A 21,050-nucleotide genomic window follows, 5' to 3' on the forward strand; every position below is an offset into this window, starting at 1 on the left:
GCTTTACAAAGTGTGAAGACCATTTACAAATCTGGTGGTAAGTGATGCAAAGAGTTCTCCAATTTAAACCGCAGGCTACCACAAAATTTCATGAATTTTTCATGTTAATACATGTGTTCACACTGTATTTCTGCAAATACTGACATTAGTTGACTACTGTTTAATACAGAACACATTGGCTTAACAGATATTTTAAACATTAAAACTAGCAATGAGAGGCTTTCAACTTAACTTATCTGGTTACCTCTGTCAGTACAATCACACAAAAATGTTTTCTACTTTCCAGAGAAGGACCACAGCCAAGAAGGAAATCAAAGCAGAATTAGAAGTACTGACTTATGCAAACTGAATGTCCTGCCCTTCTATCAGCTAGGAAAGTGAGTGAAATAAAAACAGTATGAGGGGGGAAAAAACATGTTTTCTAAAAATTTGGCGAATAGTCTACAAAATGAGACGCCTTAATGTTAAATTTTCTTTTCCTGTGCTTTAGTGTTCCCACATTATATACTATAATAATACCGTATTTCAAAGCAATACAGATCCAACTGCTGAGGTTTTTAAAGGCCACATCAGATTTAATTTTTCTAAGAAGATACTATCAAAGCCTGGAGTTACATCTTAATGATGTATATCGGTCTACTATTATTAGCAATAATGCTGCCCTCACATTGCAGAAAAGTTACGCCTCCTCTCCTGATAAGCTCTTTATAAGACTTTGAACCTTTGAGAATTTCACAGCACTCTGCTACAGCCAGTATTATTTTGCCTATGGCTTGCTGCCATTCGTGCAGCTGCTGAAGCTCAGTCCCATACCTGTCTCTAGAACCACCTAATAAGCACCTGGTAATCTGCAAGTAACTCTTTTTATTTCACTTCAGTACTTTGGAAAACAAAACAAAGAAAACAACAAAATATTATTAAAGGATGATTTATCAGGAAAAAAGTCAATTAAAAATCAAATTCATGGCAGTAGCATTGACTTTAGCGCAATGCATGTAGGTGAAAGAGATTCCATCTTTCAGAAAAAACATCCAGCATTCTCCAGTCAGGTGGAAGAAACTGAATTATCTGCAATCCCACAGGCGAAAGAGTCAGTTGCCTGTCTCAGCTGCGTGCCTGTAACCTGTACAAATGGCAAAAGGGCCCTGTAATCTGACCGGCAAGGCTGCTTCATCCCCTCCTTGTATCAGCTTGTACACGGCTGCATCCAGTTCAGCAGAACTGAATATATTTGCCTTGAATAAATTATTTGTAAATATTGTTGACAGAATATTTTATTTTCCGGTGACCTAACGCAGTGGAACGAAGTGAATGGGCCTTTGGGAAATACACCACGGGATTTCTGAAAAGTTCTTTCAGTAGAGTGCTTTTGAATGTCTCTAAGAAACACATTCCACAGTAAAGACTGTAAAAATAACTAGATAGGTCAGAAGTATTTTATAATGTCTGAGTACTAAAACTGGAAGCATCCGTATGGTTCTGAAATACAAGTAATTCTTGTAAATTAAAAAAAAAGCTTCAATAACCACGAAAACTCTATTAGCATTTTCACTTTGAGAGATCCAAACTATGCATACTTCTCCCCTGTGTTGTGGTTTCCCCCATAAGTTGTGGCTTATGTTACTAGTATTTTGGAAAAATTACTAAGGCCAGCTGATAGTTTTAACTTTTTTCACTCAGAAGTTATGAAAGAAGAAAAATAAGTGACCAAGCACAGCATGTATCACTCAAAGACTAATTCACTGAGAATAATACAGCAAATTCTTGAGCAAAAAAACAAACTGCTTCCAGACTAAGTGGTGGATGGGGTCATCCACTTTGATTCTTTTTGAACTTCATAATGGCACGTCCAGTTCTATTCTAACCAGCATGCCTCCTGACTAACCATTTCTCTCCTCTGTCAGCACTGGTATTACTGTGTTCTATAGCTAATTGCATATAGAATTACTTACTATTCATAGCCCACTAATCAGATCTGTTCCCAGTTAGTCTTAAAATACAAAGTTACTGTTTTGGCTATCAGATTTAGAAAGAAGATTTTGAAGTCTCTCACACTTGGAATACCGAAACAATGTAAGTGTACTTTTCTTCTGCTAAAATTTAACACATTTTCCTGAAATAGTTACTAAATAAATAAATAGCAATTAAAAAACCACCAGCCAGATCTGTTCTTAATACCTGCTGAAAAGGTATTAACATGAATGTATAGGTCAACATGAATGACTTTAACACTCTCAAGCTATTATATGCATACTTCATTTATTATTCAGAACATAGTTTTAGGAAATAAGCAGCATAGCTGGAGCAAAATGACGATTATGAGCTCACACTTTGTGTAAACTCCAAGTATGTATTAGCAGGAGTGCAGTAGTTCAATGTTTTCCACACTCATCATGTGCAGAATGGCTAATTTTCTTCTCTGCACATTCAGACTCGCAACTCAGACACACAGACCCATTCGAGTCGCTGCCAGTCCTATTCACTTCCTACTGCCTACCTTCCAGACCATAGCGTCGTCTGCAAAAAACACGAATGCACGGTGCCCCCTGAATTTTGCTACAGTCAAATGAAGAAAAGTAGGGAAGCTAAAAGATGCGGAGGTGGCATGGACACAGAGATGCTTCACAGTGATTGGGACAGTTAGCACCCATACTCACATTCGAACAAAGAGCGACTGTTTTGCTGCCAGGCCGGGAGAGGAGTACTTTTCAACCAATGCCAGAGTGCTGAAGCCAAACTTGTGAATGGGCTCATTGGAATCCAAGGGTGGAAAATCTGTGTCAACCTCACCGTCGTCCTCAGCAATGTGGAGACAGTAGGCATTGACGTTATCGCTGAAACAAACAAAAAACGGGTCCGTTTGGGAGGGAAGCTAGGCAACCAATTCAGTTCAGCAGATCGATATCAGTTTCTAAATGCTGTAGAAAACAAGTAAGCACACAATACAGGAGTAATATACTTAAAAGCCACCAAAGGCATGTAAATTAGTATGTCTCACCATATCTTGCTACCATAACCATGTAGAAATAGAAAAAAACAAAACCTCGGATTAAGGCAGCAAGTCTTACTTCTTCATTAAAAGGACTGGAAGCGAAAGACCAACAGTGATTGAACTACACCAGGTCCACAAAAAGTTTCAAGTCTTCATAAAGCTGGAAGTACTACCTCACCATTTGTGAAAATGTATTTATTTATATGACTGTTAAATTTTAGAATTAAAGACACATAAGCAGTATCTATCTATTTTACTCATAGATCAAGCAACTGTGAAAAAAATACATATACAAAAAACCAACTGAATATACACTTGAAAAGCAGAGAACACTTTCAGGCATGTAAACAGTGTAATAAATAAAAACTAAGGAGTAAACTACGGGAAAAGTAAAAATCTGTCTGACACAGTAACAACAATTAGTAGAAAGGCTGTATTTTCTAAGTATCTAAAAATTCCAATAACTAAAAGCAGTTAAACCTTAGTACTAACAAGCAAGAACCAATTAACACCGAGAATCTTAAACAAACGCAGCATGAAGAAAAAATAGAAGAAAATCTCAGCCTCTCATTCCCACACAATAAATTCCATAGGAAATTATATATACAAAACATAGTTTTAATATTAGGAAAACATGATAATACTATCTGGAATATTAATATTTAAATTGCTGAGCTGAAAATAAACATTCTTTCTTATTGTAGATCTGCCAGCATATATAACTTGAATGTTCACAGGGCAGTATATTTCTAAACTCTGCAGTTTAAATTTGGAGTTTTAATTGCTTGATTGATGCTTAAATTAATTAATTGCAAAGTGTATGCTAATTGTTTAATTGGTTGCTTGATCTATATAGATCATTTTTTGAATTAAATGAGTTGATTTACAAAGTTTATTGATTGGATGTGACAATGAATTATTTCGCTGACTACCTGATTTGCAATTTTCTCAATTAATTCACAAACCTTTGGTTGCAACTGTGCTTTGTTGAGTGTACTTAGTCCAGGTGATCTATATGCATCTTGTCACATCTAAGATATTTACTATCTAACACAGGTCATAATGATGTGTTACTACTAATGTAAGCTGGAACTTTGTTAACAAAAAGGTAATGCAGAAATGTTTGTCACTGTCCATTTTGAAAACTTTGCCATACTGTTAAAGAAACTTTCCTGAGGCTCTGTACTGCTACGAGGAACTCAAACACTGCTGTAGAATTAATTTTTAATTTTTTAACACTGTCAGTTATTACTGTCAATTATATATTACTGTCAATTATATATATATGTCAATTATATATATATATATACTGTCAGTTATATACTGTCAATTCCTCATATCAGGACACCAAACAGAGATAATAAGTAACAAATAAATTATAATAGGTAGACTAAATGGATACAAAACATAAAGAAAGGAAAAAGAATTATTAAGATATACTTTTCCTAAAGGCAGCACAGTTGTTTCTCCTTATTACAAAATCTTTAGCCTCCTCATTATTCTCAAATTTTATTACTAGAAGGTACATTTACCGTTTTGCATGCACTGTACATTACATTTGAAGCATTATGTGTATGTATTTCAATTGAATGTCACCGTGAACCTGATTTTTTCTTTTCGTACTAAACCAGGAACAAATACTAAAATGTGCAACCTACACAAGCTATTTTGTTACTTGGGAACAATTAGTCTACAGTTATATCAATCCTTGCTAAAGGACAGAACAGGCAGTCAGCAATGCTAAAACAAACAAACAAACAAACAGAGGCATGACAAGTAACTAAGAACTACACAAGAAACCAAACTTCTTGGATTCTTGAGGCACTGCCCCTGCCTCTCAGCATTTGTATCCAGTTTCTCAATTGCTGCTGTTAGACTGTTCTGGGGAACCAAGTAGTGCCTCCATTAATTATTTTATTTTACTATTTCTGTCCTGAGATTTGATTACATGAGACAGCTTCCTTGGTCATAATCACTCTTTGACACATCGTAACATCTTATCCTTCAAGTCAGACAGTGAAATTCATTTCCTCCCACTGCTGACTTTAGCTGTGGGCAGCAATGTTTCATGGAATGCTTCTACTCATTGGCATTGTTCCATCTGGGGTGTGCTGTGCTCCTGAAAAACATGCATGTGTCCAAAGATTTATTTTAGTGGTATCTTACTCGTTAAAAAATAAGCTAATAATATACATAGGCCACTCCTGAATTTATGATATAATGAACACAAATCAGTAACAGCAAACGAAATGGCACCACCTGCAAATAATTTTATATTTCTTCTTCTCCAGCGTAAAAACAAACAAAAAACCTGAGGTGCTTACCCTCTGAAGTATCTTATGTGTACGTTCAGAATTGCTAAGGCAAATCCTTTATCCAAGGCAACAATATCCATGAAACTGTTTTCAAGAGAGGTTGCTCTTCTGTGCCACCCTCTGCCTACGTCCATTAATCAGAACTCCACTAAGCCCCAGGATCCTAAAAAAGGGCAGTTCAAGCAACCTCTCAAAGTCTTCCCTTCCCCATCACAACTGTGCTACAAGAGAGAGGACTATAGAGTTCTCAAACACTTGAAAAATGCTGAAAGAGTCAAATACAATACTAAAGAAAAAAACATTCATCAAACATTCCAGGAACAATGAAAATGAGAAAAACTGACTGGCTTGTATAAAAGCCTCAAAACTGTTAACCTTCTTTGGACCAAAAATGTCACCTGCTAATAACTGTTACCGATAACTCTATAATACACTGTTTTAAGTTCTTTTCATGCTCTATGATCCAGCAAAAAATGAAGTATTTCTTTGCATGTTACAGAACTGTTTTAAAAGCAGAGTTACTCAGATGAGTGGGCCTGAAGTACCTGTTCTGTGTACTCCTTCAGTCAACTACCATGATAAAGCAAACAATCCTTGCTCGCCAGCGTGAAAAATCCAAACCATTACTTAGTCTCAGAAATTTTAGAGGCACGTTTTTTCCCCAGTGAAGAGGTAAGCAATGACTACCAAACATACTGAAAACTCCATCCATTAACCGAAGCTAAAATTTCTAAGAACTTTGCTCTTCTTCTACTGAAAAACAACAACATGACTGAGATAAAAGTTTTATAGCAATTACAAAATACTGCATGACTTTGTTTTTGAATTAAAGAACCCAGCTGTATTCATAATTTCAAGTTAAACTGCTATTTATTTTGTTTTTAGGACCCTTATCTCATCATAGAATGTCATCACCATAGAATGGTTTAGAATTTGGTGATATCTCCAGGATGATAACCTGGAAAGAAAAGCAGCAAGAAATATTTTAACATGACTATAATGAATGAAAGTGATTATGTCAACAAAATACCCACAGAAAGCAAGCAGGATGATGCGGAAGTTCTATGACAGAATTCTTGTTTGCAGACAAGCATTATGGCTAAAATATAAACTATAATTTCAGTAGAACATTAATGGCACTTCCAAGACACACCGTCACCCAGTACAGTGATTTCTCTCTCCATGAATCTGGAGGAAGAACCTGGTACAGAGCAGAGAAGTAAGAGGCAGAACCTAGGTACCTTCTCTCAGAAGAAACAAACGGAGGGAGTTACAGATGAGCTCTACATTTTATTTGACATCCTTGTGATCTTAGCCATTAAGAACAGTACAAAAAAAAATAGATGGGACATAAAAAAATGTCTCCATGACACCAAAAGAGATAGGTTTTACATTATTTTTACATAGTGTTTTGAAATTATGATTCTTTACAGATCCATGGCCTCATATGCTTATCATTATACAGTAACAAGAAGTTTAATTGAAAGAGAAATGGATATAGATGCCTGTGTATTTCTCAAAAGGAAATACAGATAAATGTGTAGGTAGATTCTCTAAGATTCATCTACTAAAATATTGACATGAAAATCCATTTCATTATGCAAAAATGCTGCAGAGGAGAAAATTAGAGATCAAGAGGTAGTAAAGAAAGAACATTACTTCAGTTTTGGTTCCCGTCCCTCACTTGTATATTGCCAGCATATTAGTCCAATCAGGTCATGCACCTTGGCATTTGCTATCGTCACAACTGTCATGGGCTGTAGTTTGTCTTGGCTTGCATGCAGTGGGAGGTAGACATCAATTTTTTTGGTTGCCGTTGTACCAACATGACCCTGTCAAGAAAATACATTTCATTAGAATGTATGAAAGAGAAGGTATGACAGAGCTAATACACAACGTGGTACGGATGGAATTCTTTTCAGTAGCGAGATCAAAACACACTGCTAGGCCTTAAAATTGAGAGGAGTTTGAATTTAAATTCTAATTCATTTACAGCTGTTTAACGTTTCTGCAAGGGGAATATGAAAGATTTGGCAAAGACTTTGCAGGTTTCCATAAAAAGCCTGAACTTCACTGCAAGATTCCATGTTCTTGCAGGATCTAAATGAAGAAATGAAATTGAAAAAAAAAAAAAAGAAAAAGAAAAAAAAGGAAAAGTAACCAGCCTACCTAAGAGTTCAGGAAACACTTCTCCCCACCAGTCTCTAATATTAGCATAACCCTTGTTTCTGCACTTCTGCCTCCCTCTGTCCCTGCTGGAGCTCTGGCTCTGCAGCCAGGGCTTTGCTCAGGGCCCGGGCACAGGCAGCCCCGCAGCACGGCCCCGCAGCGCGCTCGGCTTCGCCAGCTACTTGAGCTCGGGACAGCACCAGAGCTGGCAGCGCTCCTTGCTCCTTACCACTTTGAGTTTGCCTCCAGCTTACTGGGACTCATTCTCTCTCTTTTCCCTTTGGCTCCCTTCCACCTGCTGACATACAAACCAGAGCCAAAGGCTTTCACACCGGGACGTGCCCCAGGATACAACGCATGGAGACACCCAGCTGCAGGACAGGCTGCGGGGAGGCTGCTGCATTCAGACGGAGAGGAGGAGGAGGAGGAAACTACCACAGCTGGTGGTGGTCTACACACACAAATTCGCCAGACCTAAACCTGAACCTTAGAGGTGCGAGCAGTCCAGAAGCAAGAGCTGTCCGCTGGGCACCCTGCTCACAGCGGCTGGCAGCAGCACCGGGCGCTCGTCCAGTGGAGCCCGGAGCCGGAGCAGCCCAGGCAGGGGCAGCAGCAAATGCTGACCACGAGCGGAGGTCAAGGCATGGGTCAGAAACAAACCTTAGGCCTGGCCTTGGTTTGCCAAGAGAGCCAGTCACACGTATAGCCGAGCCGTGCAAATATTTCAAACTAGCTGAAGACGACCAAGAAAGATTAACTAATATTGCTCTTTATTGGAACGTACTGTATTAAAAAAATCCATCTATTTGGAACTGTGAGGATTAACACAAATAAAATACAAAATGCATAGCAACATAAAGCTTTATAAAGTTTGCATTAAAAGAAAAAATCTACCACAGATTTTTAAACCTGTAATCTTTTAAACAGACAAAAGATTTTATATTGTGATCCCCTCTTCAAAAGCACCCGACGTGACCATCTATCTCTAACTGTATACATATATGGGCCTTGAGAAAAGAAAGTATCATTAGAATTAATCACTTGGAATTCTAAGTAACAGAATAAAAGGATTCAATACTATATTTCTACAATGAGACTATAAAACAGGGAGTTAAATGCCATGTGCTAATTTCGATATATTGTTAAAAACCATTTGATCCTTCAGTGCGATTATAAATTAGAGAAATAATAGGAATTTAAAGATTAAAGTTATTCATACTAGCATAGCTAAAAGCATTATTAAAATCCATCCAAATATAACGAATATGTTTTTTAATAAAGCATTGTTGTAGTGTAGACACCTCCTCTTCCCATGTTAAGGTACAGAAGAAATTGTTTTTACTCATTTAGAAGGTGTTAGGTTTGTCCCATAGTCTGGGGAAAAGCACGGAATTGCTGCATTACACCACCTCGTTTGGATAAGCCTTAAGAAGCCTTTGGATAAGCTTAGTAAAACCAAGATGACATGTCAACGTGTTTGTAGGAGGGACTTTGCATAACTTTTTCATCTTAAAGGCATTTTCTTAAATTGATAAAATTATCTCCAAGTTAGGCAGATTTGGTGCAGATATTACAGCATCCAGCCAGCCCAAGCACTTGGCTGTTGTGTGCCTTTGATGCTCTGAGATACCACCGCACCCACCACCTTACCTCTCCAACAAAACCACTAACACAACAGAACTACAGCTACTCACATAAACAGGTTGTTGGTTTTCTTGTTCTCCCTCCTCTTGCTTTCCGACTTACATGACTATTTTTAAGGGACATTAAATAATATCAGGTAATGAATCCCTAATCTCAAGTCTGTCTGTCTTTGTCCAGGTGCAAACGCTAGCCAGGGGAATATCCTAGCACGCATAAATCTATGCACGTTGCTTACACTGCAGTAATGACCGGAGATAGCGGCAACAACAGGAGACCTGTTGTTTCAACAATGTTTGCACTTGAATGAGCAAACAGCAATTATTAAGGAAATTAACAGGAATCCTAGATATGCCTGGTTATACACTGAAACCCAAAATGGCACAATCACAAGTAACAGTCCTAGCGCGCTAAAACTGATTGCCATAAGACATTACAGGGCCTGAAACCTGAGAATTAGAAGCTTATTAGACTTTCTATTAATAATGAGAACATTCAGTATCACAGGAGGTAAGAGAAATTAGTATGGCCTATAAACACACGGGACAAGGCTTGGACTGATCAAACGCTAAGCCAAAGAGCTTTAGAAAAAATCTCTATTACAAACTGATGCTTTTATTACAAATGGGTGATATTTGTTCTGAAACAGCGTTAGAAGTCCAAAACATCAGGTACCTGTCTACAGGACTGAATGAATCCATACTTACCTTGATCCAGCAAAATATTAATTGTGCAGAAAGTCCCACAGAGCTCAATTACTACCTGTGAAAAGCTTATTAGGTAAGTGTTTGTAGGTGGTGGGACTGAATAAAATGGATCAAACTATTAGTCTCAGTGGCCAAGAGTCAAAGATCTGCCCACAATGGATTTAACTAGTAATAACTTGTGGGGTTTATATAGTGCTTATAGTCACTTCTCTAGGAGGGATCATTCAGACCCAGATTACAGGCACTACTGGAAGCATAATTACTTCTTTCTTCCAACTAAAAACAGTATTCCAATTGTAAACGCTGAGGAGACACAGAAGATAAAGTACAATTACCTATATTCAAAAAGGCAGCGACAAACTTTATTAATAGATCCTGTATAAAATTCAATGGAAAATCTATTCAGGGCCAAGGGCCTTACCATTTGGAGTTTCCTTAATAGCCTCCAATAAATCTGGGAAGCATAAAGGGGCTGTTAAATTAACATTTTCCTGATCTGTCACCTGTGGCATAGTTAATTTGTCAAGAATTCTTTTAGCTTGTCACTGGACACTGTATATTCTGACAAATGAAGTCTGGAATAAAATTGACAAAATATCTCGTTAATTTTCTAGGAAATCACAAATCTGATTCCATTAAGGTTTTATTGTTAGAAATGTTAGATTCTACCAATCCTTTAAGGAAGTCAAGAGTAACTGAATGCACACTAAACATTCAATAAATCACAGAAAATTTTCTTAATATTTTCATTAATAGATTCTCTTAAGACTACCTACTATTTTCATTCAGTTTGATCATAAAAAAAATAATTTGCTATTTCTACAGCATTTTCATCTCACTCAAAGCAACGTGTTACCACCAAACGTGGTGCTGCAATTAGGACAGAAGACATGGCCCTGTGCAGCATACACAGCCTTGAAGAGACAAAATAAAAAAGGGATACTACTTCACAAATTATTGCTAATTTTGTATGCATATAAATCATTTATTTTTATATCTGTTTACCTCTGTTTTCAGAACTCTTACTGTCTAGCGCATTGTAGCTTTTTGGCACATTACATGTATTCTTTGCTGCTGCTATTCATGAACTGCATGAAATTATATATGCTATTTGACATTGCTGAAATGTACAATCTGCTGAATTCACAGATTTTCTGTTTTCAATTTTTTATAATTTTATTTAAGCAGATTAATGTATGTTTTTGCACTTTGACAATTAAACACAAAAGTAACAGCAGCTAAGCTTAGTAAAATTATTGGCATTAATACACAAACTTCTTCTGAAAGAATAAATTGGCATCCAAGACTACAGCCGCTGTGAATCCACTTTTCTCATATTGTCCAAAATAAACACAGCCAGAATACAGCAATCTTTGGAGATGTATAGCAATGGTATTTGTTGGTCTCTTGTATTTGTTGGTCTCTTTTCAAACATAAGTAGCACCAACAGCATGCATGCGTGCTACTGCTTCCAGACACAAGAGTGAAGGATATGATAGGCAAATCAAGTTGTGCATTATAATAGATTTTGTAGGAATGTACTTGTAAAGCTGTAATGTTTAATTATAAAACTAGTGGTCACTACAGTTAGCACAGGAAAACTGCATATGGAATGATCTTCATTGGCCACATGTGGTTTTAGAAATATCTGTATCATTATTTAATATTCTGTAATAAAATATGCTTTAAATATAAACAGAGTATGTGAAAATAAAAAAGTTACATATTTCAACAATCAATTCTTTCAACACAGGAAGTCTTTATAAGATGTAAAATAAACTTTTAATCAAAGCCCTTGAGAAAATCTACACCTCTCTCCAATAACAGACGATTTATATCTTGAATGGGTTATTGCAGAGCAACTAATATTCTCCCAGATGATAAAGGAAATTTGGTACAGTTCTTTCCATTACAAGGCCAACATACTCCTAAATGCTCTTCTCAAGTACCTGCATAATAGGAACCTAATGCAAGCCATTGTGGAAAAACATATATGCTGCATCCTTCCCACTCCTGTGCTGTTTTGCTGCACACCAGAAGAGAAAATTAGAACAAAGTCCATAAACATTTCCTAGAGAAGTGATTAATTTTCAGCGATAATAATTTACTGCATCTTTCTGTACAGTAGAGTTCTGTGCCTAAGTGTTATATCACTTTAAGATTAGATGTTCTAATGATATAATGCAAAGATTTTACTGAATCATTATTTAGTGGGAGTCATAAAAACCTCCAAAAATTAATCTTTCATGCACATCTAGTTTATCCAAAGTTAGCATTTAATTAGATGGCCTTGGCACAAATGAGCTTACTACTTTATTTGCTCAATCAGTATATGTCTTTTCAGTAATTATAATTAATTCAAGTCATTGACTCACCTCCCAGCAAACAGTGCTGAACATTACACAAAATGGAAACAAATGCTTACCTTTTACAAATAAAATTTCTTTTCACTTTTAAACTAAGTGAAATGTTTTTGGTTTAGGTGACAAGGTATTTAGCTTACTATACAATCCAGTAATCAACTCTTAAACATAACTTATTCAAATATGTATTTAAACAATGCAGAGAAAATAAATGAAGGGGAAAAATCTAAGTTAATGTGAGTAAATATATTTCAAATACAAATAGAAGTTCTAACAGATCAGAGCACAGATCTTTATGGCAATACAAAGGACTATATTTTTCTAAGATGAATATTGAAAACCCATATTTCCTAACCTCTTGATTAAGAAAAAAAAAAGTATTTCTTCACAAAAAGAAATGGGAATAGAACAGTCATATATACTCCAATGAAATTGCTTTTAAGGGGCTGAATTGACAAGAATCATCTGAAAATAGTGTGGGTTTTGTTTGTGTTTTAAGTTTAGATGATCAAATATCTTGAAAGCTTTCAATAAGCATGTGGCAGAAACCCTTATACTGTAGTGGAACATAATGACACTACGGGCATATGGTTCAGAGAGAACACACTGGCAGCAAAAGAGGATGATGAACGCGTTTATCAGCCTCAATATACAAGACCCACACTACACAGGAATGAAACACGTAGCTGCAACTAGTAGATTTTGGTGCAGTGAGCAAAACAGCATCTAATGTAATATGATGGTTAAATATTTATAGCAGAGTCTGTTTGTTATATTTGCAGAATATTATAGCAGAACTGGAGAAAATACCTGTTCAGTTACACATTATATCAATATTCAAAAACATAATGCTAAGTCTTAGTGCCTGTATGAAAAGACAGAGTAGCTCTATCCCTTTCACGTTGCAACACACCATACTATACCTTACCATGGCAAAATAAGAATGTCATTTATTTCATCAGGTGGTTAAGTCAGTATTTGTATTTTACATGATTTTTAGTCTTTTACATTATTTTTCTAGCATTGCATTCCTATAGTAATCATATAATTATATGATATTAATACTATATAGTATATATATAATTATATATATTATAATATGCTTATGTCATTTATGGAAAAATACTGCTAGTGAGGCCACTGGGACAATCGACTGAATAAGCGACCATGCAACTATCTGCCAGTTATCACAGTTTTTATATGACGCTTCCAAGTTGTTCTTTTCTGACGAGTGCATTCTCCTTTGTATCATCCCAGCTTGTGTTGCAGACTTAGCAGATCGCAATGTAAAATTCCATTAACGTTGTTAAATACTTAATTTATCTTATTCATGCTGCCACTATTCATAAAAATTTAACCCAGTAATTTCCTGTTATACAAAGCATAACAAAGTATGAATATTTAACTACAAGGTAAATAACACTTTTTTTTTTTTTTAATTCTAAATTGTTGACTTCACTTAGCATGTCTGCTTTGTATAGCATCACACTATTTTTCAATTAAAGGTCCAGATGTTTCAAAGGCTCCAGTAGGCAGCAGCAGTTATGAGAAATGCTTTATCTGCATTGCAATGATCACTACAACATCAGCTCCAGGCTGCATTAACATACTCATGTTTTATTCCAGCCCTCCTCCTAATGTACCGGTTAATTATACAACACACAGCTGAGAAACATAACCTCCAGAGCTGGACAGTTTCCTTCCACGCTTCCATGTGAACAAATTTTTATATGCACCTCAAAACTATGATTTACATATAAAACCACTTAATCAAATATCCAAAATTACTGCCTGTTCCTTCCTGGCATTCGTTCCCACAATTAATAAAACTATGCAAGTCCTGAGCGAGGAAGAATGCATATAATTCTTGTAACAGCATATTTCAATCATGTTAACATGTATTAATTTATACAACTCTCTTTAAATTAGAAAATTTAAATCAAAATTAAAGTGCTATGGATATGATTTCTTGTTATTCTTCTCCGACAAAATCGAAATGGAGGGAAAAACCCAGCATCCCCTTTGCAGCCCAGGCCTCATTTACTTTCATAGAGGTATCATTTTCAGGACAAATGGATCCAGTCCATCTTTAATCCTGCCACATTCAAACAGAATTTTGCCAGGAATGAAAGCACCTGCTATGCTGCAGGTCAGCACAATCCCTACAGCATCAGTGAAGTCAAACACAGGCCCAGGAGCTGCCTTTCTCCAGAGGACTGAATTTCATACTGGCTGAGACGGCACTGAGCTAGCCATGGCTGTTATGCACTTATCTATTCAGCTCCAATAGTTCTGCTGAAGAATGAAAACACGTATTCAGATTTATCAAAATACAATTGCTATAGCTGCAACAAAAATGCATTCATTACAAGAAACTATCCTTAGTTTCTGTGCACAGAAGGAAAGGAATGGCCTATTTTAGAAGATTTATTTACATTTTACTTAGTAATGCACTTAAAAATTTAATACTGAGGAAGAGATATTCTTTGCAATAACAAAACACAACCAAAACTTATAATTAAAACCACACCATAAACATTATTTGTTTGTTAAAAAATATGCTACAAGATACTTTAATGAACAGATGCTATTCAAAAGATAAACGTTTTTACAAATATTCAATCCTTAAACAGATCAGGCTCTACTCCTATGCTTCTGTTGCATAAAGCAGACAGCTTAAGTTCCTTGAGGACATTTGCCAACCTTAGGTGGAACATTTTTAATACATCACCGTGTCACTTTTTAATGTGCCACAATCTATTAACCACATGGCAAACTAACAGGGATTTTTAAAATATGGGTTTTATAGCTTTGTGCTGGTGATTAATTAAATAAATAGCCAGCATTTCACAAATCATCCCTCTAATTAGTCTAAACCAGACACTTTGCATTCACCGGCATTATTGCCATCTGAAGCTCACAGAAGGGCAGTCGCGTTACGCCGCCGAGCCCGTGCACTTCTCAGCACATCGTCACTGCGTAGCCGGGGCTGGCACTGCACCCGCGCAGCCCGAGGCAGAGGTACAATCTTCACAGGTGCTGCAGTCAGCTGGAATTTGACTCCAGCTGCTTGGAAAAGATGTTCTGTTTAATTATTCTCCCTCATCCTGAAGGAAGCAATCGAGATAACAAAGAAAACAGAGCTGTATCTGAAATGTGACCTGAAGTAGCAAAGTTGCATGCTGCAGAAAATGAACAAATATTTAAGGCAGATACCAGAAAAAATTTATGAGCTAAGTGATACAGTTTCTGTCAAAACACTTCAAAGTTGAAGCTGCAACTAATTACATACAGTCCATTCAAAGAAACCAAGCAAGGCTTATCATTAAAATGACTCGATTATTCTTAGAAAGAAAGAGAAAGTCATCTGTAAAATCTGCCTGAAATCTCATCATTTTTACTGCGCCTATCTAGATAGATCATTTCCCTCCGAGCTCAAATTAAACTCTTAATAGTTAATATGCTCAAGTTTTACTACAGGTTTTTCTCCAAATTATTATTAACTGGAATATCCTATCTAGGAGGGTTTTTATACGGAAATGTGTTCAGCATTGCTTTCTGACTTTATCCCAGCAGCTTTTTCCCCCCAGGTTAAATCTTTGGAGATACTGTAGACAACAGAGCAGTGGGGCTGCTCACGAAGATGGGATCTTGTCTGAGGTCATTTTAAGCCAAAAACTACTTAATTATTTAAAAATGAAATGAAAGCATTCTGTACGTGGTAGGTACTTATATCAGCATTTGAGATAACCATTGTATGGGGGAAGTCCAGGACTGACAATATTAAGACTAACTGCTACTTTCCACCTCCATCCCCCAAACCAAGCAGGTGCTGGTATACAACTTGTTCATCCACCAGAAAGCACCAGCTTCAAAAAGGGCTCTCTTCTACACAAGCTCAATAGCTACGGGTCATTTGGTGGTATGCCTAGAAAAGCTACAAAAAAAAGGAAAACCTCAGGAAGCTTCTGCCCTTAAAATACTGCATGTGAAAAAAGCTTTGGTTGGCTAGTTTGTCCAAGTTTAGCTCAGGCACTGGAACGGGTTGCCCAGGGAGGTGGTGGAGTTCAAAGAAAAGTTGGACATGGTGCTCAGGGACATGGTTTAGTGGGTGACACTGGTGGTAGGGGCTGGACCAGATGATCTTGGAGGTCCTTTCCAACCTTAATGATTCCTCCAATAAGAGGGCTTCACAGCACTTTCTTGCATACAGTTTCTTCAGTGTCATCCCCCAACCATAGACCCATATCAGCCTACAGCATAATAAATTAAATCTCCACAGACAGCTGAGAAACTTTTAATTTGTTAATAAATCAATTTGCTTTTTCTTAAAAGATTTACCAGTATTTAAAAGCTAGTAAGATTTTTATTTTCCTGTTTCATATCTGCAAAAGGAATCTTACACAGAACAGATTATTACATTGCTTTTATAAATTCAGAATTGGGAATATTTAATAAATACCAGGCCAAAGCTATGGTACAAATGGGGTGCTAAATCACCCTTATACTAAAAGATCAACTGGGGCTTTCATATTCTGCAATTCTAGTACTGCACATCCCATTAATTACTTCTAAAGTGTTTTTAAAGAACTACACAAAGAAAAAGAAAAAATAAAAATATTGACTTTACTTGGAGATGAAAAATCTGAATTTAAATGGCTAATTTTGATGAATTTTTGAATTTCAGAAAATGGATTTTAAAGCAACAGACTACAGAAATCTAAGTTTATAATAGAAACAAAATAATTACAACTCCATTTAAATTACATGCTTAACTACAAAATGAGAATTCTGTCGTTACTGACATTATGATGCTTGAACAGACCCATAAAAGTTCTTACCCTGTAATTAATTTCAATGTTTTAAAATTATTTCCCAAGTACAAAGGTCAGTAAACATATAGTCTAAAGACTATCCTCTGAGAAATTCAAAAACACTCATCTTCCTCAGAAAAAATTCTTACACTAAATGTCTACTAGTGTACATCAAATCCTCCTGCGAACTGCAGACATTAAAAACACTCGTTAATAAGACACATCCATATTTCTTTGGCTGTTAAGAACCTTAACTTATGAACACGTTTTTCATTTGGTTTGATCTGTAATTAAGGAAAAGATAATGGCATTAGTAAATTGCAAAAATTCAGTTAGGATAAAATGCAATATGATTCAACCAAAAGATTAACAACTGCATTATAAAAACTACTTTAAAATTCTTTAATTCCAAATAGGGTTGCCTTTAATGATTATTGCTTAGAAAATTCTTCCTTTTTTTCTTAATGCATCAAGCTGCCCATTCATTGCATACACATTTTCCATATCTTTTATTGCAGTGGCTGTTTTACTTTATTTTATGTTTTAAGATTTCATACTGAGAAACATTTTGTATGCTTCAGAAGGGTTCCTGTCACAATCTCTGGTCTTCTACTGACTCCACGCATGGTCACAACTGGCTCCCACTTGTACTCACAAGGCTCTTCACCTTCCTAGTATTTTTGCAATTAAGAGTCAAGCAGAATTCTGATTTCTCACACAAAAGCTAAGCCCAGTACTTTACAGTCAAAGTGTGCCTTCTGCTTGTTACTTCTTAGTCAAAGAAATTACCAGGTAAGGCAACACCAACCATAACATCAAAACCCAGTTTTTTTTTATTTAAAAAACAAACAACAACAACAACAAACAACAAAACAGCCAAACCCAGAAATTCTCAAAAAAATCTTTCCAAGTTGCAAATGACACGGGGCTGCTTTATGACCACATCTGCAGGGGGAGCCGGACAGCGCCCGGCACCGCTGCAGCTGCGCTCAGCCCGGCCACCCCAGCCCTTGCAGCAGCACCCATGCTTGGGCAGCTCGGCTGAGAAACAAAAACATAACACACGGCACAGACGGAGTCTGCTTCCCTGCCAGCACGTCCCCTTCTTCTGCAGGATAAACGCGTTTGCCAAACCGGGCTGCGAAAGAACCCATGAGGCAAGCAGCTGCTGCGGGCATGTTAGGAGAAGAGGAAGGCAAATAGAGACAGTGCTGTTTCACAAACATGCTGAAATATTTCAGATCAAACCACTGCCATTATTTCCTTTCTCCTCAGAAGACAGTTTCTAGCCAATGACTGTGATGTTTGTGGGTAACGATATTTGGAGAGAATTAGTCTCATAGAAGAGCTTAACACAAGCCAAATCGCAGTCCTTGGTGACGGTCCTGTAACATGTTAAAGGCTTCCTGAAGCTGTTATAGGCAAAGGAGAACACGAACTTCAGACATAAAAGCTATTTTAAACTTTCTTTTGTAGGTGCCTCTCTGTTAAAATTGAATAGGGATGTCAGGAGGGATGTCATGACGCATATATATAGACAGATTTGAAGACGTAGCACTGCTAGGATTACACAGTATTTTTAGTATGTTACAACACTGCTTTCAGTGTATTAAGCACGAGACTTTTTTCCTTTACTAAGGGAAGCCTGTAGGGTTTGATGTGCATCCTTACTAAATATAGCACACTACACTATTCTATTCAAGCATTTCATAAACTTCAAAATATCTGCACTGCTCACCCATTCTTTAGAGGGGAGTATGACAGTTTGCAAACGGCAGAGGTAAAAAGGACTTTTGACAAGGAAAGCATTTTGAAACAGGCAATTACAACCTTAAGCACAATCTTTGTGATAATGCTTCATATAAGAATTGAAGGGATGAGAAACCCAAACAAGATGCCTGTGGGGAAGAACAGAAGCAGGGCAGGCAGATGCGGTCATTCGGGCACCAAAAGGTTCCCTCCCTCCTTTTTTTAAAAAACAAAACAAAACAAAACAAAAAAAACAGTTTCTGTTTTTATTACAGAGCTACCTTTTGTCCATCAGTGGATAAAGTAAACCGAGCACCGTGATGAATGTGCATGTTCAAGAAAGATTTTTGCAAGTATCAAATTATAAGCAAAGACACCTTAACATACCCAGCACATGTAATAAATTTTCATTAAATTTAAACACATCTTATCTCAACAGATTTTAAGTGCAGTTTGATTTTAAACAAGTAGTCCAGCATTCTCTCTAAGATGAATCAAGAGCATCTTTTATAAGGTACATGTATTAACGTCTGCTTTTTCGTGTTCTTTTCAGAATTCCTGGGTGTCTCTTCCCTCTCTTTGCCCTCAGGAAAAGCATGGATGAGAGTGAAGCTCATTACGTACTCACATGCAGCACAGCAAATCAGTTAAATTAAACCTGTATTTCACCCAAGTTGTATGGAGTGCAAATAACATTACTAACTTTTCTAATTTCATACTCTAGTACTCTCAAGTAAATAAGAGAGAAAAAAAAGTAAAGTTTCCCTACAAATAGAAACTGTCACTTACTAGGATGTGATCTTTTCAGCTCATGCATCCTAAATGCATGCAGAGATATTATATGCACTTTCTATTTAGCAATTTAATTATATCTTTGCAGTCAGAGAGTGGCAATGGTTTGCAGTAATAATCAGGTGAAAGCATTCTCACATTAATATGCTGGAATCCGATGTGTTAATTTGATGCAACTTTGCGTTGACAATATGTGATTAATTTGTTCTAAGGCTAGCTATGCTCCGAGCTCTGACAGTTTAAAATGCTGGGTTTCTTTATCCATATCACTATTTGACACGCCTTAGCCCACTGCTTTGCTAGGACCACTGTTAATTTGTAATGAACTGGCTTTTCAGGGGGCTCCTTCATTTTTAATTCTGTCAGTGTCACCTCCTTGAGGAAAATTATAAGTTTCCTTAGGTGTGATTACTGCCAAGTGCTGCTGATAAGAGGTTTGAGAAAACAGGGTTTTATAAAGAAGTCAGTATTTAATCTGCTGAAACAGATTTATTGCCTCTAGACAGATAAATATAATAGAAAGTTCTTTCATTTAGAAGTCATTTTCAAGTTCTCCTTTACCTCCAATCTCAAAACAACAACATCTAGACAACAAGAGCAATGTTTTAGGGAAAGAAAAGGTGCTATGCAAGATTTATAAAAGTAACCGAGTTCCCATAAAAATGGCCACCCAATTATATCTCTATTCAACAATTCACACGGAATGGAAAAAACGCACACGCACTATTGCTCTAATAATCCAACCAAATGACCGAGGACTCCAGCCTTCAGCAAAACCAACAGGCACCAGTGCTACAGCTAGCGCACCGCAGAACACGGATGTGTTCATCCCAAGGACATTACTTTATTGAGAAGCAAGGACAGCCCCTCAACAAATGCCCTGTGAGGAAAGCACACTTCTGAAGTGAAGTTAAAGCAGCCCACAGGGTACTGACACTGCTGGTAGAAGAATGTTTTGTACCCCCAGAGCAATGGCACCTCAAAACACCACGACACAACCCAGTGAACAAGTACTACACAAATCTGCATGCATCCAGCCAGAACTGAGCACTGCATCCGAGGCTGCTCCTCAACAAAGAAAGGCTGAGAGCCTGGTAATGAGTGTCTAGAAACAGATGGCGACCAGCTAGAACCACTGAAACATGATCATCCAAAAATATTATAAATAAATAAATTAGTTCCATCTCTAACCGTATACTTCTCCCCTTTACTGCTATGTCAGAATCTCTACATAAAATCTATGGGAAGATGCCAGTGTTGGAGGAAGCATTTAAACATACCCCAAAATTCATACCGACGAAACATTCCTACACATACTGTCTTCATCAACTCCTTCAAAATCTCTTACACCTATTTTGTACATCTGCTTGTATGCACCACTTCTCACAGGCCATACGTTCATGTTGACATTAAATCAGGTACTGAAACCCACCAAACCGGTGTCACACATCGCAGGATGCCCTGGCTCCTGTATCACTCCTTTGACTCATTTGCCATGGGAGTTGGTT

The 21,050-nt window shown here is 36.9% G+C and overlaps 1 protein-coding gene across 1 annotated transcript in view; it reads right to left on the reverse strand.

Annotated features, from left to right (window-relative positions):
- Positions 1 to 21,050, reverse strand: part of MAPKAP1 (MAPK associated protein 1) — a 101,556-nt gene that overhangs the window by 50,693 nt on the left and 29,813 nt on the right. The window contains exons 5-6 of the mRNA XM_084298860.1: positions 6,967 to 7,139; positions 2,658 to 2,834 (exon numbers count right to left, since the gene is read on the reverse strand). Of these exons, the coding sequence (XP_084154986.1) occupies positions 2,658 to 2,834; positions 6,967 to 7,139 (350 nt within the window). The remainder of the gene's footprint in view (positions 1 to 2,657; positions 2,835 to 6,966; positions 7,140 to 21,050) is intronic.

The sequence above is a fragment of the Netta rufina genome, assembly GCF_964035555.1.
Source record: "Netta rufina genome assembly, chromosome: 20".
Taxonomy (NCBI): domain Eukaryota; kingdom Metazoa; phylum Chordata; class Aves; order Anseriformes; family Anatidae; genus Netta; species Netta rufina.